This window comes from Micromesistius poutassou (genome assembly GCF_964030765.1).
Source record: "Micromesistius poutassou genome assembly, chromosome: 22".
NCBI classification, from domain to species: domain Eukaryota; kingdom Metazoa; phylum Chordata; class Actinopteri; order Gadiformes; family Gadidae; genus Micromesistius; species Micromesistius poutassou.
In genome coordinates this window covers 10,146,349-10,171,021 of record NC_140292.1, presented here as the reverse complement: position 1 = coordinate 10,171,021, position 24,673 = coordinate 10,146,349, and the positions used below count along the sequence as shown (strand labels likewise).

Genomic DNA, 24,673 nt, shown 5'->3' with positions numbered 1-24,673 from the left:
TATCTGACGCCCAGGGAAAGTGCAGTATTAACCAGATGGCTTCACATAGAAACATTTTGAGCATTCATCCCATTGGCTAACGGAGGACGTGAAACCAGGAAGTATTCTCCTCACTGTCCGTTTTTTTACGTTAACGGTGATTTTACAGTGAAATCTGCAACATTTCTCAACACAACTACACCAACGTGTCCTTGTTAATTACACAACATGTATGGGTTAAGGCTATGGACATCAGATGTTGTGATTTGTATATGTAAGGGATAATGTATAGAACGTCGTCGGTCATTATCGGGAACAGGTCACCGACGCGAAGTGGAGGTGTCTAGCTTCGCCCTGAAGGGGCTTATTTCCCAATAATGACCGGCGACGTTCTATACATTATCCCGCTTATTACACGGTTACTTGCCAAAACAAAAAAAATAACTTCACACGGTGTGTCTTTTTACAATTTATTTGGTACCATTATTCATAGTGTAGGACAGCAGAGAAATAGTCTGTCAAAGACGTTGATGTTGCTTAGCAACCGAGAACGCTGGGGTTGATAAGTTACCGGACTATTTGCGGAGTGATAAAATCCACTTTCCTTGACAGCGGTCATTATATGCTTAGCAACGGTCATTATTGAAAAATAATTCACCACCGGAAGTCGGGAAGGCCCATGCAAGTGAACGGAGCGTTCCACAGCATTGAGAAGAGCTGTGTAATAAAATATTATAACTAGATAATTGTGTGTGTGTGTATATATATATATATATATAAAAATATCTATTTTAATATTTAATTATTTCAATATTAAACCAATGCATTTCATTTGGGAATTATTTTCGACTTCAGAAGGGGGGGGCACCATGATATGGTGTAAGTATAGCCTAGTTTTTATGTTATAAATATTTTTAATATTATCTGGTTATACCTGAACCACACTTCCCATAGAAAAAGTACACCATGTTAGTTGGTGTTAGAACCAGCTGCGTTGATTGGATTGGTGGAGGTGGATTGTCAATGGTCAGATACAGATCTTGTTATAACGATAATAGCTACATGGTCTATTTATAATATTATAACTAAATAATTGTATATTTATATATATAATATATCTTTTTAATATTTAATTCAAACATAGCTCTGCTCCAAACAAGTCAACGACCTTAAGTGCGGCAACTGAGCTGCCGTCAATTGTGTTGTTTTTGTCGTAAACTAGGGTCCGCTGGATAGGAAATAGACAGATATTCCAAGTCCTTCAAAAGGCACCTTGGAATATCTTTCTATTTTCTGCAGTTTAGACTTGTAATTAATAAGTTACTTTTGTATTGAACTCGTTTTCTTTTAAATTGCTGTCTGGTGGCTTGTTACGTCACAGAGATGCGCATGGACAGATTTTGTAGTGAGCCTATAACCTATTTGTGAAAGCAAAAAACCAAGCTCACTGATTTAACGAGGCAGGATTATATCTAGTGTACCCCTACTGTCCACAAGCCCCCCCCCCCCCCCCTCCCCATATGGATACGGAGAATTATTGCCATGTCCCAGTGGTGGTGGTGTCAAATGCATGAAAGGCATTCAAATATACTACAATGATCAATGAGGAGGCCGAAGCCCTATAGGAAGTGATGCAATAGGTAGAGGACATTAACAAGTAAGCTATAGATCTGGGAACTCTTTTATATCAAAGAGGGTCTCAAAGGATGCATACGATTATCTTGGGTGCTCCAGCCGTACAGGAAAGGCTCACACAGTGTGTGTGTGTGTGTGTGTGTGTGTGTGTGTGTGTGTGTGTGTGTGTGTGTGTGTGTGTGTGTGTGTGTGTGTGTGTGTGTGTGTGTGTGTGTGTGTGTGTCTCAGATATGCATGTTGTATGGCTAGGGTGTAGGACTGGGAAGAACTTCAGGCCATCTTGCAAGTGAGCCACTGGGTGAGGTGCAACGAGATGGAGCACTTGCTGAGTCATTTCATGTAGGGCTTGAGTCCCAAAGTTGATAATCGTATGTAGGGGTGTACGGTATAAACGGTATAGAAAGTACACCGGTGTGAATTTGCGCTACGGTATGGATTTTGACCATACGGTGTGACTGTAAGTAACGTAAATACAGTAACGTAACTTATTTTTCATGTAAAAAGTAAAGTTCTGCGAAACTAGTGAAAATATGGTAACGAAACATAGTTCCTTTTTCAATTTGGCGCAACGTTACTTTTCCCAGGGACCGATTTGACAGAGATACTGCCTTCTCAGGCAGTATGCTATTGCGCAAGCACGCAGGCTAGCAGCCTGCGCAATAGTCCCTTCACCAGCTCTCATTCACCGAGACACACTGGTAGCATGTCTCTGCATCTCAGACATCGCTTCCGCAGGCATTTTCCCAAGCCAGTCCTTACGACAAAAAAGCCAGTGGTGGAACGAGATAACAAAGCCGTCACTGTTTACTAGGGATGCACGATAAAAAATTTTTTAACCGATACCGATAACCGATAACTTTCAGCTCCTAAAAGCCGATACCGATAACACACACACATATCCATTTATATGATCATGACCTAAGATCATGACATTGTCGCGCAGACATCAGTAGAATCAACTGGGGGTTTAGGGGGGCTGGCTTGCAACGGGCGGGATATGGCGTAGGGTCGAGGTTCACAGTAGGCTATGGCCCCTGTCACTCAGGTGTGTTTTGGTCTGACCGCAGACAACAACGGAGGCAGAATGGGCAGAACTCATCGCGATCAACTTAAATGTTGCTGCAGCGATGTGTCATATATTCCGTTGCATCCACAACATCCACATAAAGCGATGAAAAATTGGAGCATGAGTTACAGACAAATAGAAGAAACGAATAAGGAAGGCGTTGCGAACGACTGCGTTACCGGAGGAAGAGAGCGTCTTTTTTTGCTTAATTTCACTGTTTATTTGTACATTTGTACTGTTTAAAGAAAAAACTTTTGAATAATTAGTCAAACTAAACTGTCGTCTCATTAAAGGGATAGTTCACAGATTCAGAACCGGCGTTCTATCATTATAAAATCGCTATTATAATATAAAGAAGTGTGTTTCTTCCCTCAGTCTAACCCAGTCCTCCAGTCGCCCAGCTGTCCTGATTACATTTCTACTGCCATGACATCAAATGTCGCGTTTGACGTCATCTCAGGAGAACTTGCTTGCCTGCTAGAAGGGCCGAGGACTACAAACCACTAGTTCTGCAAATTTGTAAGCCCACCAATAAGGAATGAGGGGGGGCAGGAGCTCACGTACGAGATGTAAACACAATGTCCGCCATGTTCCTTCACCGCTTAGCTAGAGAACTAGACCAACACAAACCTCCGACCATGGCAGAAGCTAAGGGCTATTTGTACGAGCCACAATACAGCCAGGAAGAATGGAGACAAATGGAGGAGGAGGCTGCAAGCCGCAGCAGCCTTGCCTTGCCTGTTGCAGAGGACGAGGAGCCGGAGCGCGCCGGAGTGAACTGCTCTGTTTACCTATGGACACTAACACAGAGTCCCTGTGCTGCAGCGAATTTCAGCGATGCCAGTTTCTTCTAGAAGAAATGGCTGAATTTGGCGAGGACGGGGCCATGTGTGTAACCTCTCACCCAGGCTTTACGCCTCCTCTGAACAGTTGGGTGTTGGATACATATTTCCGGACCCAGAAAGTGAACTGGAAACGCCAGCCAAAGCCCGCTGGGAGAAACAGACGTCTGAGCATAGAGTAAGTGTTGTTGTTCTAACACATTGGCTACAATAGTTTTGAGTCCCGGGAACGTGACAATGTAGTTATCCGAAAGTAGCCGATCTTATTGGCAGAGCATAGGCTATGTTACGTTAACTTGAAGTTAGCTTTGCTAATGTTGTTCTCTTTCTTTCTTCCGACAGACAGTATCGACTTACAGCTTACCGGCATTTCCTGGAGTGGATACTGCAAGGCGAGAGACTTGGGAGAGGCAATCGCCTTGTTTTGCCAACCTGAATAAAACTTCAAATTCATGTTGGTTGTTGTGATTTGTTTACTAACCCAAGTGCTGTTATACTAAATTAGGCCTACTGTATGTAAGATAAACACTTATTTCAACTGGGGAGAAAATGTTTTGTACAAATACTTGATATGCTGAGCTACTGTAATTAGCAAATGTTTTTATGCTGTATAGTAATATACAAATGATACCTAAAGTACTTGATATTGTTATCTATTCTTGCTACATTTATCCATGATGGCTGTATGCTGAACCTACTTTGCATCTTCGTGATTTATACCACATAAATTGTACTTTAAAAAAAACGTGGAAAAAAGGTAATCTGACAAATGTAAATAATTATTGCAGTGAAGTGGTTTATTACCCCATAAGTTTGTTATGGTGAACATGGGTTTATACAGGAGTCCAAGGTAAAGTGGTAAAAACGATATGATTTTATTCACAAAGGAAAATTATCCAATATATCAACATTACAAAGATAAGTTTAAAAACAAATGCTTTAATATAAAAGATAAGTTAAAAAATAAATAAAATATGTACAATGTACCTATCCTATCCTATGGCTATCACAGCCTAAAAACAGCAACACCACCTTCAACAGACCCAGGCTCCGTTTGCTGCGCGAGGTGCATTAGAAGCGCTGCCCTTTTCGTCATCTGGGAACGGGCCCACAGCGAAGACGGACGGAACAGCAGTTTGTTTTAGAGCGTGCCTCATCATGCCGAAAAGATTTCTATCATAATCCTCCAGTTTGAAATGGAGACTGCATATCGTTTTACCTTTTATCATTTCAATACCTTTTATCTTCTCCAATTGTGGGGTTGTTTATCGCCCGCAGTAACAATCGTTTGCAACGCTCACTGTCTCTCACTGGCAAAACGTGAAAACTTACTTTCTGTCCCTTCCTAGACTTTTCGGTGCAACCGGGTACCAAACAACTATTGGGCATTTTTGCGTTTGAAAAAACGAGAGCAGAAGTCTAAACTAGTCAACGTATCACAGGGATATGTTTACACAAAGTGTGCTCACGGCCGCTACCACTCGCGCAAGTGGTCCTTCCCCCTCCAAACCGAAACAGGCGGGCAGGGCAGCGAGCGCAGTGCATTGTGGTAGTTGGAGGATGATCCAGAGAGACCATAAAAACACTCTTTCTGCCTTTTCTCAGGCTAGGATGAAAGTTTTTTTGCACATTTATAATGCATAGAATTATTTACTTCATAAAACCTTCATATGTCCACCGGTGAACTAGTTCTTTAATCATCCATCTTGCTCCAGTAGTCGAACTTAACAATCTGGCCCAGAACATTGTTTGTAGAAATCTTAATCTTTCACAAGTCTGAGAGAGAGAGAGAGAGAGAGTGAGAGAAAGCAGGTCAGAGAGAGAGAGAGAGTGTCTGAGGTTGTGTTTGGGGAATTCTTGCTGCAGTCAATCAAGAATAGTAATTTAAGCTTTAATGGTAGAATCTAGAGGCGGGTGCTAGAGTGGTCCTGACTCCCTTAATTAACCTACAATTGGTTCTCTGATGAGGTGGGCGGGGGCGGGGGGGGGGATGGGGAACAGGAGACTTCTGCTGGGAATCTGGTGAAACGCATTGGTTAGATGAGGTTAGGTTATAAAGGGTTATGACGCAACCCCAGTGTAAGTCTCTTGTCTGCCGCTCAATAAACCGACCGATTCCTCCGTTCCACCAGACCCAAGAGCACCGCCCCGTTCAAACAACAAGTGCTTCTATTAGGGCTGGGCAATAAAACAATAAATTATCGTATTGTGATAGACTTTTGATCAATATCAATATAAAATATGTTCGATATATATCGATAAGAGACTGGACCATTAAATCTAGCAGCTGGGTTTGTTACACAAACACACTTCCATACTTATTTACAATATTTGAGCATTTTTCATTGTTGTATTGACATTGGAGTATTTATCAATGAACAACAGTGGAAGGTCATATTAAGGGTTAAACAGAAGTGTTTAAATCCAGCATGGTAATTCTTAGTCTTTTTAGGTCATTAAAATGATCAATAGTTATCCATCAATATGATTGAAGAAGTTATATTGTGATATGTCTTTCAGCCATATCGCCCAGACCTAGCTTCTATTGTGACACACACACACACACACACAAAGCCGTCTGAGCGGTTTGTGCCACGGAGCGGTTTGTGCCACAAACGCACCGCATCGGGCTGCCCACTCGGCCGAGCACTCGCTCACAGGCTGCTGATGAGACGGGCACGGAGCAGGATGTGTGTGACAAGGGGAAAAGAGGATTTACTGATGTGTGTGTGTGTGTGTGTACGCTTCACAAATGCGCACATTCATGCTTGAAAGATCACAATGTCTTTTCTTGGGTTTTGTTGTGTTTTCTCATTTCAAATATTAATGGGGAGGGGCTGGGATTCAGGGGAACACGAGCCCCCCGCCTCGCTCCGACTTATTAAGAAGGACGACGGAGGCAAACGCTTCATTGGTAATGAGCCGCACAACAATCCGTGGTGGGACGCTGTTCTCCGTGCTCGGTGTTCAGGGGGTTAGGAGTCTGGAGGAGCGTCCCGTGGGATCCACAATGGAAGAGCGCGGCCCCTGGTCCTGGTCCTTTGAGCCAGCCTGGGAGCTCCATACGTGGAGCGCAGCCGTGCTGGGGTGGGGGGGAGGGGGGGGGGGGTCGGATGGGAGAGTAGTGGAGTGGTGTGGAGGTCCCATTGGGACGAAAAATAACTCATTCTGTTGCATTTTTCACAACGCCATTAGGGGCCCCTTTCTTCTTCTTTGTGCTGGAAGATACAGCTGCGCTGTGGATGGGGGATTGAGCACATGAAGGTCATGTGACTTATAGGCAAAGCAATGTGTGTTGCCCCCTCTATGGTGGTTATGTAATTTAGTACAACGTTGATGATAAAGTTGTATCTGGGCTGTAGGTTTGATTCAAGAGCTGTTATTTGGGTGTAAGTTGTTGAAAAGGCAAAGCCATCCGTCAGCTGTTAGTGAGTGAAATGCGCTGTGGGAATATCGGTTTTGAGTCAACTGCCTGCCTCTGTGTGAGACCATTTAGATTCAAGAACGCGCTCGGCGGAGTTCTGACCAATCAGAGCGTCTCTTCCTTGATTAGCTCGGGAATTCATTTGCCTGTCAATCACAGCCGCGTGAAATGCCAACCCTTGAGGAAGGTGGGGAAGGAGGAGACGTTTTGGGAGTTTTTTTGGATTTCAAAAGCCTACTCTCCTCTGCTCTTTCTTTACCACTCTCGAGTCTTGTCTACCGCAGCATTAATGGTTGAATCTAATTGATCTGTATAAAGAATTGAATGGAAAGCTAAACTCAAAACCTCACCTATCCCTTTATCCTCTAGTAGAGGAATTACTTTATGAATAAATACGCTTTAAAAAAAAACGTTGGCGGATAATGACAAGATGTAGAGATGATATCAGCCCCATTAAGCACCATTTGCCTAATAAGACTAAAATACATATATTAATATAGAAAATGCTGAAAGGCATGCTATTAAAAAAAAAAGCCAAAATGCATAAATGGATTAACCTTAATGGATTGTAAACCTTCTAAAGAGCCACGATTGCCACAATTTATTCATAAATGTGTTTAATAATGGAGTTCCATTACATGCGTTCTGTGTTAATCATAACACATGTGTTCACAACGTTATCCCAGGGAACGAGATCCTGAAGGGAATATGAACGGCGCTAGTGTGGTGATGGTGTGTTAGCACCGTGTGCGCTGTGTCAGGTTGAGGGCGTGTGGTTGTACTCACAGAACGTGTAGACAATCAGGCTGTTGTTGTTATGAGTCTCTCGTGTTATAGTCTCTGAATGGATCAAAAGGCTAGATAAAAAATTAATCAGCATTAAGTATTGATACCCTCTTATTCTGCTGCTAAAACAATGCTTTATTTAACAAAACGCTTGTGTGTGTGCATGCGTGTGTGCGCGCATCCATTGCTTGACATACCTGTAGGGAAGAAGCCAAGGTGTATTAATGCACACAACTATGACCCATACAATTTGTATCCCAGCTAAGCCAGCCGCCATCCGTTCCGTCGATATCTTAAGATTGGTTTGCCTAGCCACTGAGACCAAGTCACAAGCTGTGAAGCCGTGTATTACCGGTCCTCAGGGACGTAGCTCTCGTCTGTTTCTCCTTTTGTCAAGCTACCCACATCAGACACTGTAGCTAACAGTTACATACTGTACATACAGTGATGGACATTAGCATCGCACCATAGCTGTCACCGCATGATGTTTATCCCCTCAACCCAACGTACTTAAAGCTAAAAGCTAAATGTAGCACCTTTTTCTTTTTAGCTCGCCTTCATTCAGTGTTGGTGGGGTGAGGAACTCAACAGCTAAATATTAGATGGGATAAATGTGTGAAGAGTGAAAGTGGCCCGAAAATGTAAATATAGGTGGCTTTCCAAATGCATTTTAGTGCAGCTTGATTTTTAGTGTTGTGTATTGTTAAAGTGTGAAGGTTGACGGATAGAGCTTTGAGAGAGTGAGAGAGACAGTGAGAGAGAGAGAGAGAGAGAGAGAGCTTCCTCTTTGTTATAAGGTTGACATCTCAGGTAACCCACTTTTGCTTGGGTGTGTTTACTCTTTGATTATCGTCGGAGCAGAGGGAGTGCCCTCCTCCACCAGGGACCAGGGCTGACAGGCTGTCACAACACAGACGGAGACGACGCATGTACCACCTGGGCATTGCCTAGGCGACCCACATACACACACACACGCTAAGCATCACACACCCTAACCCATATACGCAGACACCTACCGTACAATTCTAGGTAACACACACGCACGCACGCACGCATATACACATTAACACCTCCACAGACACATAAACATCTCATCACACATGCATACAATTAAACACACACCTACACATATACACACACATATATAAGCAGACACATAAACATCCAAACGGACTAGGGCTGTCAAAATTGCTCAAAAATGACGTTTGAATATTCCCTAAAAAAAAAACACATTCAAACTATTCGAATATCTATATTTGTGCATTATGTCAATGACGTGCATTACGTCAATAACAATAACTAACTAATACAAACTAAACTAATACAACAAGACATAACTACTTGTATAGGTAGATTATTTAAGTTTAAACATATTTGACAACATATTACCTACACAAAAATAAGTAAATGAATTAATGGCAAAGACCGCCGACCTCGCTGTGTTTTTCGTGCTCTCGCACACGCTCGTCGCTCCCCCTCACTCTCTCTGCGCATACTGGTTTAAATAAACAACAACAATAAACAAATGCTTAGTGCTGATCAAGAGTTTTGTGCAAGCAATTTAAGGTCCCGACTCTTGTCACTTTACTTGTCGCTTGACTCTTGTCTCTTGTCTCTTGTCTTGTAGTGTTCTGGTCGGCCACTCACAAAGCAGACAGCCGCGCCGCGGGTGTGTGTTTTTCCACATTTGAATATTAATTTTCACCTTTGAATGTCTGTTTTAAGTAAGTAAACACACAAACAAATACTCAATGACACACTCAGTAGCTTTGTTTACAAACAGGTGGACGGTTTTTTGTAGATGTGTGATGAAATCCGATCTCATCCTTGGATAATAAAAAAATAAATGTCATCAGCGTGAAAAGTTAAATCTTGATTGAGCAGTTTGCGGATGACCTAGAAAGGTGTTTAAGATCCCAATAATTGGGCTTGTCCTTCACAACGTCACACATCACCATGACAAGTAATGTTATTTTGGTAACCGATCATGAAATGATTCATGATCAGGGTGAGACATTGTTGTGTTTGAAACTGCTTTTCATGAACCTGGTTGATGTTGATGGAGGTCTTGACAGACAGTTCTCTTGGGGCCTCTCAAAGTGGTGGAGGATCGCCATAAAAAATTCCCATGATGCATCGTGATGGAAGAGCCCTATAGAGGTACCATTTCAGTGGGCTACCCACGGCTTGGGACGGATCAGCAGTAGAACCCTCCTACGCTCTGTCCCACCTCCCTCTGTCCTCTGTCACATGGTCAGTGTTAACCATCCCTGTATTCAATCAAACGCCTTTTAATTGGATGGATGAGATAATGCACGACTTCATAAAACCTGTGAAACATTTGAGGAATGCTTTCTAAAATAGGCAGCAGGTATACTACCGTACTGCCCTACTAATCGCTTCAGCAAGGCAATTCAGCAACTCTAAACTTTACTTCCCAGCAACTCAAATCCACCCAAAAATACAATTCATTCTTGGCAAAGTTAAAAAAAAGAAGAAAATTTGTCCTTTTTAAAATACTATCTAGCACTACTATAAGCCGCCATAATGAAGTTATGGAACCCCCATTCCAACACTTTTGGCACAATGGCCAAGCGGTAGTTTATGTCCACAGCCAGAGCCCCTGGCTGCTCTTTCTAACCAGCGGGGAAGTAAAGCCCCCCCACCCACCAGGAATCTCAAAAATTCTAAATCCCTCAGCTGAGTGACGGCTGCCCTTCCTAAGCCCCCAAACTGCTCCAGTCCGGTTTATATCTCCTCCTTCACCTCCTCTCCTTTAATACAGTGGTGGGTTCCCAGAAGCCCCGCCCCGCCGAGGCGTCCACCACCCTGCCCTGTCGCTGGTTGACCTACATCCACTCCCCCTCCTTCATCTGCAGCCAATATCAACTACACTCAAGCACATACTGTACACCCCCTGTTCATGCGTGTGTGCTGGTGGGGCTGGGGAGTCGGAGGAGTTATATATAAAGTCATACACATTTAAATTCCCCCTAATTTGAAATTACATCTATCATAGATCAGTTTCTGTGTGTGTGTGTACATGTTTGTGTGTGTCCTTGTTTGTGTTTGTGTGTGTGTGTGTGATTGCACTGTGTGTGTGTGTCCATGTTTGTGTGTGTACACACACATAAGCACAGTCCTTAGATGATAGACTAGAGGGTCACATAAATATTGGAACAAAGCCAGAGAGACACACACACACACACACACACTGACATGTCTGTCTGTGGTGGCCATGCTCTCAGCTCTTCTCAGTTGTGTGTGTTCTTTGACGAGAGATGCCCGTGTGGGCGTGCGGCCTGGATGAAGTCTCGTGTTTGGAGGGAAAATGAACTAAGAAGTTCGTTCTGCCATTTCTACAGTTCCTTTGATGTCCCTCTCAGACACGCCCCTGGGGGGCACTGGGAAATGGCGGGAGATGGGCTGGGGGTGTTGATAAGCAATTTGTATTTCAGAACTGTAGTAGTAAGCAACTGGTATTTCATAACACACACCGCTATGGAGCTTAAAACTCGCTGGACATAATGCCTTGGCCTACACTGGAAATCCAGAGTTCTCGCGAGAGCACAATTAGATTTTGCTCAGCGAGTCACTCTGGGAACGAGCAATATACTCACTCCCCGATTCCCCTGGCCTAGAACATTAACCAATCACATCAGTGTATCTGATATAGGCGGGCCAAAAGCGTTGCTGTTTTACCGACCAGATATGGCAAGAGTCTTATCTATTGGTCACCTCTGCTGGTCAGCCCTTGTATTCTTCTGATAGGTCGTAGTGTTATCCAAATGCGTGCAGTGATATTTTCAAATGCATGCTTGGTGCCGCCCCTCGAGTTGGGCCATTTTCATTACTCATTGCCAGACCCTACAGCTTTCTAGATGTGGGTCTGGATTTCCAGGCTAGCCTTGGCACAATCAGGAGCGAATAGTGTTTATTATCATGTTGTATCCTGTTTTCATGCATAGAATCCAGTGTTAAAAAGCAGCACAGTAGTATTGTGCTAAGGTGCAGTATAAGTGTGTGTTTGAGTGTGTGTGCATGCATCGGATGGTCTTTAGTTTGGGGACAATTTCCTTCTCAAACTGGTAATAAGCCGGTCGTCGCCATGCTTGGCAGAATATAAATAATTACCTCTCCTTTCCTCGAGGCGTAAGATATTTTAATTATAAAGAAATGTCCTCCCAATGTATTTTCTTGAAATGGCTCTGGTATAAGTCTTCATGGTTCACATTTGGTTAATCTAAACAGACGCTCCCTCGGTGCCTTCCTCGCTGTCTCCAACACCCCCCCCCCCTTCATCTGCTTTCTCCACACACACTAAAACTCTCTCTACCCACTCTCCTCTGCTCCGCTCACCTCTGCTCCGGAAGGCAGACCGCTCCATCTGCTGCCGCGAGCACCGCCGCCTCCACCCACACCTACAGACACTAAACCATACCTTGACATAATGGAGTGTTGACTATTGCCAGACTCTATTAATGTTGTGTATTCATTAGTGGTGTAACGATACACTAAAGTCACGATTCGGTACATACCTCGGATTTTAAGTCAATGTTCGGTATGTTTTTCGGTACAGCAGTTTTTATTATTTTATTTTTATTAAACAATTTGATTTTGATTTATTAAATTGTATCAAAGAAATGCCTTATACAAATGAAAATACATCAAATACAATTGAGGATAAAAACACAATAAAGTCCAGGACTTATTTCCATTGTGGTCCTCAACACAAAACATCCGTCATAATTTTTTTTTATTCAGTACATACTGAAATGACACACACACACACACACACACACACCAACTCCTTCACAAGCATAGGCAGCAGAGGGGAGGGTAGTGGTTGTTTTTTTTCCCTTGTTTACAAAATGTTAACAATGCTTGACGCTGATTAACAAATAAATATTTTGCTGCTTCTTGGTTAACGTGGATTTGGGTGGTTATGTGTAAGCAGCTGCCTCCTGCTTGGTTAATACCCAACGCTTATCATCCCATGTTGTCTTGGGGGGGGGGGGGGGGGGGGGTTGTGACTAGGTAAAACCTTGACAAAAATGCTAAATGCGATTATCTTCCATAATATTGTGATTGCGTTTATCCATTGCAATTAACAGATTATCGATAGTTTGCCAACCTGGCAACCGCGTCACGTTGCCTGGCGTCATGTAACGAGCAGTAGTGATTCCTCAGCCCGCACATGGAAGGTTCTAGCATGCTTATCGGAAACGCCTGTGATTGGTTAGAGCACTTATTGCTGAGTTGTGAGCATTGATGATTAGATTTAAAGGAAATGGCCGTGCAATATCATTTTAGTTATTTATACAATTTTGTCATAAAAGAAAATTGCAATGCATTGATTGTAACTTTACTGATTAGCTAATTGCAGAAGGGTTTGGATAAAAATGCAATTAACTGTGCAACCCTAATGCCATGCCACAGCTACAACTGGTGGAGGAGGTGGTGGAGGGGTCACGGTGGTGGTGGTGCTCAGTTGTGGTATTAGTGGCTCTTAATGAGATCGAGAATGGGATATGGAAATAACTTGTCGGCTGAGCAAAAAAATATGTGATTAGAGGTTACGAATGTCATGGGAGATTCCTGCCCTTCTGAGGATTATTCGATAATAGATCAGTCCCTCGAAATAAAGTGATGATCTTGAAAATTAGCTGTACTCTCAAAATGCTTGTGGTGAGGCTTCTCATCGCTGCCTGTTGAAGGATTGTGACGGGGCGCATAGCTACCGTCACGGTAGCGATACGCAACCCACAAGAGACTGAGTGCAAATGTTGCCTGTGTGTTTATCTTAGTTGTCTATGTATTCCGTTACCTTCATACTGTTTTAAAATCATTTATCAACCATGTCATTTATCATACGCGCTACGGCAGTTTAATACAATCTTGCAAGTACCATCATTACAACTTTCTGTTTAATAAAATTTACCATTAACGTCACCTGTTCTGTTGCAATAACCACTCAAACAAGTATGTCGTTGTCAAATTCCAGGTCTGTTTATTTTGTTTAAATGTTACATGTTAACACAGCGTAAATGTTCGTCTTACCAGCGTCTCGTCTAGTGTTTGTATTAGGGATTGTGTGCCGCGGCAACGGGGTTTAAATCGACGTCATAACTTCCGGGTAAACCAGACGTGACCCCGAGTAATTATTTTTATTGCTGATTTTATACATTTTGGCTACGCCAAAATAGAGCAATATTACACGGTTTAATGTGCTTAAGTGTTTCTAGTTTATAGAGGGGAGAATGGTAGCTGTTTAAAGCTGTTGTGTAATTTAACTTGTAACACCCCTGTCTCACGTGTATATTGGTATGCGCCAATTAGTAGGGGATGTGAGGCCTATTTAAGCTGACGCTTGTCAGTTGTTCGGGGGAGCTGATGGTGGAAGGACGTATGTCTGTTTACTGCTCTCATAAAGTGACTTGTTTAAAGGTCCAGTATGCTGAAGTTTTGACTTATTATTTTTGTGACTCTCAAGTCCACTTATTTTGTTTAGTCAAGTGTTTTCTTTTTGTTACTTTTTGTTTTATTTTTATTGCCTTATGGGCCTTAAATTGGGAAAAATAAAAATATCCCATCATTTCCTATCCTTTTCCTCTGCTCTTGAGTGATTTACACCTAGCTCAAGACGCTCCTACACATCTACCCATGACAAGGATTCATTAGTGCAACGGCCTGTTTTATGATTGACCAGTTTCTTAACGTTGAACCTCTCTCTCTCCTATCAACCTCTGTCTGTCTGTCCGCCTGCCTGCCTGTCTGCCTCTCTGTCTCTCTCTTTCCTTGTACTTGTATGTATGTGTGTTTAGTACTGACGTTGTGTATGAGATGCATAGAAGCTGACTGAACAATACTCCCAGACCGGCTGTGTGGTGCGTCAGAGATCAGTGATCTGCTAGATTGCTGTTTCGTATCTATGCTGAATTATTTAAATCGCAGTCGCTGCTTCCCAGGTGTTGTCAAGTTGAACTACTACTCTGCTTTGAAATGAACTACTGTGGCTTTTTTTAAGGATTTTATTAAAGACTGGATGTATTTATTAAGCACCCGTGGATATTTTTCACGGGTAAATAATATTTTCTGCACCTGTTTCAAGGTTCTTCCTCCAAAGCAATAACAGCATTGTTTGTACAAACTCTTTGAGTGTGTGTGGGGGTGCGTGTGTGTGGGGGGTGTACAGGTACGTGTGTGTGTGTGTGTGTCTGAATATGTGTATGAGGTTGTCTGGGTGCGTGTGTGAACAAACTTAACCAAGAGGATATGGCCTAAGTCCTGTTTATGTCTCCCCTTGTCACGTAATACATTTGTGATTGAATCTCCATTCGTTTTTTTTTGTGGTTGTGGGGGGGCTGGGCCTCGTATATATTCAAATATATTTGAGTACATTGCTTTATATTTGATATCTGTTCGAACTAGATTTTTCTCAAAAGTGACACCCCTACTGTGCACGGTGTATATACTCTGGGTGTGTGGGTGTGTGTGTTTCTGATAGTGTGTCTGTGTGTGTTTCTGATAGAGTGTGTGGTTGTGGGTGTTTCTGATAGTGTTTGTGTGTGTTTCTGATACAGTGGATGTGTGGGTGTGTGTTTCTGATAGTGTGTGTGTGTCTGTGTGTGAGTGTGTGTTTCTGATAGAGCTATCACTCAGCCCTATGGCAGTGACATCTTGTTTTTCCACCAGACCGGCAGGATGTATCTGGGGCTCGCTTGTGTTATTGCTGGGTTGAGCCAGCGGTCATAGATCACCGTGGAAACCGTGGAGTGCACGGAACACCACTGGCGGCTGAGACGACCAGGAAGGAACCGGAGGGGGGCGGGGTCAGGGGTACCGAAGAAAGAACCAAGAATCTGATCAAATATGTAAATGAGCTGGATGACTCAAAGAGTTTGGTTTGAAAATAAATAGAATGGCCCATCTAATGATTAGAAATATGTCAAGAATATGACAATCAATCATAATATAGGATGTACCTTTTCAAACCTGTCAGTCCCCAAACAATTAGAAACACACGCAAACTCTATAATAAATACTAAAAATACATAATGCCTGGTTTCCCTTTCCCCCTGTTTCCACCGAGTAAAACAAACCAAGAAGCCGGAGATGTCTCTGTATTAATAGATCTCAGTGTGGAGATACAATACCATTGACCAATCGGCCCTCCCCCCCCCCCCCCCCCCCCCCCCACCTCACTCTGTCTCTGAAGAAAAACACCACAAACTGTAAACAAATGAACAATGACTCTAGTCCCGAGGTCCTGTGCTGGTGTGGGGCCCGGGTTCAGCTGTGTCTTCCTCTGATTAACGGGGCCCTCGCATGGGGGCCCACGTCTGTGCTTTGCCTTTAACCAAACATAAACATGCCATCTCACTGCACCCGGCGCTGAACAAATGGAGGCACTCTGTACCAGCCAAGGCTTCACCTGCAGCTAGGCGCTTTCAAATTAAAAGCGTGTCTCGTTGTCGGGGCTCCGGAGCAAAGAGGGAGTGAATGGGAGTGTGCCGCAGTGTGGGACGAGGCACAGCAGGATGCAAAACAGTGTGATTTACAGCCGCGCTGTCACACATGCACACGCACATACACACACGCGCACACACACACACACACACACACACACACACACACACACACACACACACACACACACGCATCCCCAGCATGCACAACCAAAGACACATTCACAAACACAAAGACACATGCACACACACTCACGCACACAGAAGCACACAAACACACACAGACACGCATCAACGCAGACCCAGCATGCACAACCACAGACATACACACAGATACATGCACACACACACACACACACACACACCCATACATGCACACACGCACACATGCACACAGCCACACACACATACACGCACACACAGAAGAAAATCTCTTGAAAACACACACACACACACACACACCCACATAAGTAAGCACTCCCCAGAAGGATAGACACTGGCACACCCTCACACACACAAATGCACAAACACATACGCATGCATGCATGCACATACACATACATACACACACACATACATTTTATCTCCTCCCCTCAATCTAGAATATCCTTCAGGAGTGGGAGAAGGATTAGATCGATCCAGAGAGAGAGAGCGGGATGTACAGGGTAGGAAGCAGAGGAGAGGGGTAAAGTGGGGGGGTAGAAAGGTGGAGAGAGAGGGGGGAGAGGTGGAAGGGAGTGAGCTCTGTAATCCTGGTGGGCTGGGATAGAGATACAGCTACCTGGCCTTCTGAAGGCTTCACACTAACCGTGGACAGGTTTCCCCTGGGATTTAAATTCAGTGTAATCACCTCCACACCTCCCAATCACATGTCAGGAATACCAATCAGGAGACACGACCACATGCTGGGAGACGGCAGAGTGGCTCTGGTTGGGTTGGAATTACAATATGAGAATGTTTACCTCTTTCACAGAAATTATCATTAACTTACCTCCTCTGGGTGGGAAGTTACTGCTGCTTATTTTCTATGTGCCACACGTAGAGTTGTTGGTCATGGTGGTGTGTGTGTGTGTGTCTGTGTCTGGAGTAGTAGAAGAACAGGTTTTGTGACGTTTGTATTGTATGGATTGATTTGGATGTCTTTTCTTGTCATTTCTGTGATTTATTCAAATGATGTGAGTGGCTGTGCCCATTCAATACAATACACAAGTAAATACTAAATATTTGAGAATAAAATGTCCCGTCAACCATCTATTATTATTATTATTATTATTATTATTATTATTATTAATGAATGTATTCATTTGTTTGATATATTTATACAGTTTTAATTTGAAGGTGAATAATGAGAGGGGAAAATCAAACTAACTCAAAATGACACAGACTCGACTACCACAACTGTAACGTTCATGTAAAGGCTGTGACCTTGTATGTAGATGCAAGGGCGTCAGCAGCATTTTGAGTGGGGGGGACATATTTTGGCGGGGGTCTGAGGGTCCTAAAGAAAATTTTGAAAGAATTAGATGCAATTTTCTGCATTCTGGTGCATTTTACCATGTTTTTAGATTTAAAATGATCTCCCACTTTTATCGTTTTTCCTTGGAGCCGGCATGGTCTGCAATTACTGACATAAAACTATAACTCAATACAAACTACTTTTTTCTTAAGGTGAGGGGGACGTGACCCCCCCCCCCCCCCCCCAATGAAATTGTGGCGACACCCATGTGTAGTTATATAGTATAGTATATAGTGACCGTGTGCCAGTGTGTGTGTGTCTGTGTTTCAGGTAAAGGCTGTGACCTTGTGTGTAGATGTATATAGTGACCGTGTGCCTGTGTGTGTCCCAGGGTCCAGGGGCGAGGCCCTCCAGTCCGGGACCCTCCCCCGCTTCCTGCAGGAGCCCGACGACGCCTACATCATCAAGAGCAACCCCATCAAGCTGCGCTGCCGGGCCCAGCCCGCGCTGCAGATCTTCTTCAAGTGCAACGGGGAATGGGTCCATCAGAGCCAGCACCTGGCCCAGGAGCACACCGACCTGGGCACCGGTACGGAGCCACGCACCACACACGCACCAGGCACGCATGCACAATCACCACGCATGCACGCACCACACAGCATGCACGCACGTACTCACTAGCTAGCTCAATCACTTACTCACTCACTAACTCGCTCGCTCATAAACTTACTTACTCACTTGCTCAGATATATACACACACACACACACACACACACACACACTGGATTCAGTGTACCGCAGCTGTAGCTATTACAGCTATATATATACAGTTTATACACAAGTTCAGATCCCATTACACTACACTGTGCACCGAGGCATGCACAGACACATGCACACACACACACACATACACACACACCAGTACGCACCCATGCAGTCAAGCATGCTCATGCGCGCACACACTCATCACAGACACAACCTCCAACTTCAACTCAATCCTACACATATACAGTACACAACTCTAGTGCGTGCGTACACACACCTACACACACAGACACACACACACATATAACCTCTAGCTTCAACTCAATCTCGCTTGTCAAATTGCTCTCAGCTTCACATGAGGGTGAGAAGATGGAGCTCAGATCCTCGGTGGGCAGGAATCACAGCTTAAGGGATGGATTCTGAAAAAGGAGCCTTTTGACTACGCCTCAGGCTACACTCAACTGCTGCCCTCCACCCTTACAGTATATATCTGCCTGGCTGCGTGAGCTCATGTGTCACGTTCAATACGGCGGTAATAGGAGCACAGTAGCCCCCCGGCCATAAAAGGCTTTTATTGTTTGATTGTTCGATACTGCGTCTATAGGCATTTTTACACTGCCAAGCCGGTTCGGTCACGGCTTGGCACGCCCGTCTTATCTCAAGTTGCTTGTGTAAAACTGAGGGGGTAAAATCCCCCATCTTCACAAAGCGGGCTTTCTTGGTTCACGGGAGACAGCGGGGAGAGTAGACCTCTTTAGAGTAGACATCTTTAGAATAATTTACATACTATGAATGTTTTTATTTTTTTATGATTCAAGAGACTCGCATGCAAGAATGAGTATACATCTGAGTGTAGGCTACAAACGCTATTAACTATTTACAAGTGCAAAAACGCCAACATATTCTTTATTTTGCTGACCACTTGTTTTTTATCCCGACAAAAGCCTCATAAGGAAAGTTCCTCTGTGTCTTTCTTGTAGATCGCACAATCTTTCCCCATCTTTGTTTAATGCGACTGCATCACCTTCTCTCCCATGATCAGCAGCTCGTGGATTTCACTTTCTCTCCAGTTAGAACTGCTCATGTTGATATTGTGTTGTCTCTGTCTAGACAACGCAGCAACACCTCTACCCAAGCCCCCCCCCTGGAACCACAGAGCCGTCGCATTTACATCAGAATGAAACCCAAACCGCCAATGTGTGTAGGGTCCGGGAGGGTAAATTGGGGTGCTAGCTCAAGCAGGCAATTTACCTCGGGCAGTGTAAACACGCGGACCGTGCCCGGACCGTGCATATTTGGCAGTGTAAAAACGTATTTTGGGTGCTTGAGAGATGATGACTGGTTGGCTGGCTGGTGTGTGATGCAACCTGTTGAAATGCGACTGCGATCCTGGATTGATGTGGTTCCACGTTCGCATTGAAAGAATTGAACAGGATCGACCCGATCTTGATCAAGATTGGATTTCAAGCGAGCAGAGAGATGATTATGACAACCGTGGAGTTAAACACGTCGACTTGACAACCAAAAGAACGACCGGCAAAATCACACGTTCGCCGTTAAATTGGTGGAAAGGATCAAAACTTTGGCTCCGATTTGCGATAAACGCAGCAATCCTGAATTGGATGGAATCGCATAGGAAATACGTGCAGGGTCACACGACAAAACGCGTTGCCTCAAAATACCGTTCCTAATTGGGAATGTGACAGCGTGACATGGCCCTGATGGCGATCTCCTGTTAGCGGCCGAGACCTGGTCGCTACGTCTTCACTGGTCCTTTATAGAGCCGCTCCCTATCACCAGTCACCATCGCTCTTGCTCGCTCTTCTGTCTCTCTCATTCTCACTCTCGCCATCTCTCTCACCCTCTCTCTCTCTCTCTCTCTCTCTCTCACCCTCCTCTAGGACAGATGGGGTAGATAGGGGCTGAAATGAGAGGGGGAGAGGGGTGGGTAGGGGAGGGAGGGAGGGAGGGAGGAGGAGGAGGGAGGGAGGGAGGGAGAGATTGTGGGAGAGAGAGAGAGAGACTGAAAGAGCAGAATGGGGGAAGGCAGCAGAGGGGGGAGAGCAGAGTAAATAGCAGGGAATTGGAAATATAGTTGCACCTGTGCTAGTAGCTCTGAATTTTTGTCAGGGCCAGGGGTCCAGCAAAGAGATGGATCTCAATGCTGCCCCCCCCCCCCACACGCGCACGCACGCACGCACGCACGCACACACACTGCCGCCAGACATTGAGAGCTGGATCTTTATTCTGGACTAGCATGCCAGAGGACTGAATATAAGAAAGAAGTTGAAGTGCAAAAAATCTATTTTTTATTTTATTTTATTTTATTCAGCACTTTCTGATCCCATCTGTAGCTACTAAAGGATATATTTGCACAGAGTGGGCCAATTAATGGGCTGGTCATGCTGTGTTGTAAAAGAGAGTGTGCGTATATATAGTCACCAGCTTCATATTTGTTATATTTAATTTACGACTCTTTAAAGGTATTTCTAAGAGCTCTTGCAGTACAATAATGTGCCTGTTTGCGTAAAGGGTAACACTTAACAAAGTACTGTAATACAAACTAACTTTTAACAAAATTACATATTTAATCATCTAACTCTGGATCCGCCTAATAGAATACTACAAAAGGCATCATCTCCTGACATGTTATTAAATAAACATGATAGTCCATGAAATCCTGAAGTCATTGCCAATTCCATATGCATGGCTTGATTATAAACATACAAAATAAATTGCTACCTTAGTCCATCATAATGTAATGAACATGCATTATTCATAAGTCTGGATACTTGGTTCATAACCACCTCCGCATTGCTATCGTTGTCCCAACATATTCTCGTTAACCTTCAACGTGGAAATATTACAATGTTCACTGAGTAAGAGGGAAACAGGCCTGATGGCTGCATTAATCATGAAGTTAGCTTTACACATACTGTGTAAAGCTGTGGGACCGTTTTGTATTGAAACTGCTATTTGTGTGCATATACAGAATTAGTTTATATATATTCAAACACAAAAAAAGGCTCACCTTAATGACTAATGACAAAATAAAATGCACAAAACAATATAACAACATATAAATAAATCAATAATTGATAATATAATGTCCAGGAAATAGTTCCTAATCATAAGGGTTTGTAAAGAAAAATGACTCGGAGGGTGTGAATACTTCAAGAATAATAATATACTAGAATATACTATAGTTCCTCTATGTAGAACCATGGCCTGCTTAAGACCCTGTTATTAGTGTTTTTACCTGATCACAAATCCAGCTATACAGTTATTTATAGTTCTAATACTGATGGTCAAACACATAGATACAGAGAGTGCTGTCACAGCCCATCCCTAACATGTATTTGTTCATGTATCATCCTCATTCATTCATTCATCATTCATATCCTCTGTGTTATTATAATGAAACAATACCTTGTGAGGATGGAGAAAGATATCCATGCCTCCTCTATAAGTCGATGGACAAGTAACACGTTCATCCACAAGTCCACACACTTCTTTTAATGAGCCTGTGCGGTGTGGTTAGGATGCGTAGTGGCCATCCTCTCATTCATGCTATTGATTCATTCACCTCCACCATATTACTCCCAAGATGTTGGATTAGGAGGAGACGGGAGCTTCAAAGCTGTAGCAGCTGGATATTCCTCCATTACCCAGAAGGCAATGGGTGGCCGACACCTCATCAAACAGCTAATCTGTGAAACAGCTAAAATGACTGAAGTGTTCACGTTATAGTTGACATTCACACATTCTGACACAATCACAAACACACCTACCTTAGATGATGGAATTTAAATTAATTTAATTATTTCACCAGTGGTTTCCAGTCAATCATTTCATTTTTAGATTTTAGATTTGATGGTTGATGTGCAACAGTTCGGTAATTTTGCGGCAGTTAAGAGAACAAATGGAACAAATAAAAGCACTGACTAATGCTCAGTCAATGTTGCTTTCAAACATACATTTGGGTCTTTACACACTTGGCAATCACTCAGCCTAGTTAGAAAAGCATTTGTTCAGATATAGCTCCCTGTTGTGTTTTACTTCCCTCTCTAACCTTGCTAAGCTCTGTTTGGCTCTGTTTGTTTTCCACCAGAGCAAGCCGACCAAATCCTGTTGAGCAAACGTTCTGTTTTCTCTTCTGCGTAATGTACTGGTTGCCATGTTGTAGTACAACCCCCCCCCTATGGGGCTGCTCTGCATCATGTCTGCCAGGCTTTGCTTGCCGGACATGCTGTGGGATTTGCTACATGATGTTGTCATAAAACTTGTTTTTGCTCCTTGTTTGGCTCACGTTGCTGCCCAGGAGCTCTATACTAGCCACAGTGAACTGAAATAGAAAGAACAGAACATATTGTTTGGGCACTGTTCCTGCTGTGTCATGGCTCTGCTGCGTATGCTGTAGTTGGTGTTTGTGTGTTAACGGTGAGTCAAAGCCAGCGCATGTCCTTTGAATCATTCTGTGAGTTACCACCAGGGTATTCCCTGCTCACGCTCAACACACACAAAACATGCTTTGTATTGATGAATAATTCATCATTAACTGCGTTTACATGCTGGAGCATAATCGTGTAATGAACATATTGAATAAAGATTGGATTCATGTAAACAGGTTTATTCGATCTGCTTCGCCAAAAAGATAATCTCAAGACCGGATTTGCGAAGTCGATAGGATAGCTGGGCTTGAGCCGGTCATAGGCGGCTATCTTCCTGCATGTGTACTGGATCGTATCATATTGCCGGGAGTTTGCGTCCTGCGCATGCTTGAGAATTCCGGCCCGGGATTTTACCCGGAAGTTCTATCGCCGCCGCCGCAGCAAAACGCTCCATTTATTCCCTCATATGCATTTGTATTAGGTGTGCACGATAATTATCGGGCCGATAACAGAAATGATTACGTCATTCCGATAAGTCCGATAACGTGACGAATAGCCCCGATAACATAGCCTATATCATTTCAGTGCCCCGCTCCCACTAACGCTAAATTAAAGGTCTTATCGTAACCCTAAAACTACACATCATACAATCAATTACAATACATGGATATAGAAAATGTTTTTTATTATTATTATGTTACACCTTTCCTGGTGTCGGCTCCCAGACCGTAGTCGAGGAGCACAGGGGAGACATCGATGTTCTCTCGGGGCGGGGGGGACCCTTCACTTTGACCGGCAGTGGGTCTGCTTATAGGTCGGAATATGGTCAGAATGAAGCGGCCGCAGATTATTGAAAGGCTGTGTACTTTAGTCTTAGTTTCACTAACTTTACAATGCACGTTTGCACAGACACAACCAGACTCGTTCGTTACTTCAGTAAACTGACACACGCTACAGCTCGCTCTCCTCGCTCGTCCACTCACTCACTCTCACACACACACTGCCATTCCCACGCACACACATATGCTACTCTCGTAACACTTATTATTGACAACAGTTAGCTGAACATTATAGTGTCCCGTCCTTCCACTCCCTGTTTTCTCAGTCAAACACAGATATCAACTACATTTGTCCCCGTGTTTGTTAGATGTGAAATTAAGCAAAAGAAGACGCTCTCTTCCTCCGGTAACGCAGTCGTTTGCGACGCCTTTCTTATTCGTTGTTTCTTCTATTTGTCTATAACTCATGCTCCAATCTTTCATCGATTGATGCGGATGTTGTGGATGCAATGGAATATATGATGCATCGCTGCAGCAACATTTAAGATGATCGCGATGAGTTCTGCCCATTCTGCCTCCGTTGCTGTATGCGGTCAGACCAAAACACACCTGAGTGACAGGTGCCGCCAGATAGTTTGTTGTTGGTTTTACGTTGCCGTGAACCGGAAGTGGCTCTAGTACCTCTTGTTGAAAGGACTACAGCGCCACCAAGCATAGCGGAGTCAGCCAGGTCTCCGACCATTATTCCAATCTGATCCGCTGTATGTATACTCAGACAAGTGACAGCCCCCCCGTCGAGTGGCAACATCGTTATATGGCTTAATCCATGATAAGTCGATCTAGTCCGACCATGTAACCGCAGTCATTATTTGTGTATATAATTTTTTTCCAGTTTGCACTGGAAAATGCAGTTGCATTTATTGTCAGTGTGTGTCCAAACAATGTATTGACGGTTGTTGCCGCGGTTACAAGTTATAAGTTATGACATTATGAAGTAATATAGTTGATTCGTATTGTGAATAAGTTATAAGTTATGACCATATAAAGTTAGATTGAGTCGAATTACAAATAAAGTTATGTTT

At 43.6% G+C, this 24,673-nt stretch overlaps 1 protein-coding gene across 1 annotated transcript in view; it reads left to right on the top strand.

The window, feature by feature from the left end:
* Positions 1-24,673, top strand: part of LOC311367622 (netrin receptor UNC5D-like) — a gene marked incomplete at both ends in the record, with an annotated part of 148,802 nt that overhangs the window by 70,067 nt on the left and 54,062 nt on the right. Inside the window, one exon of the mRNA XM_084486438.1 lies at positions 18,048-18,245. Coding sequence (XP_084342564.1) covers positions 18,048-18,245 — 198 coding nt within the window. The remainder of the gene's footprint in view (positions 1-18,047; positions 18,246-24,673) is intronic.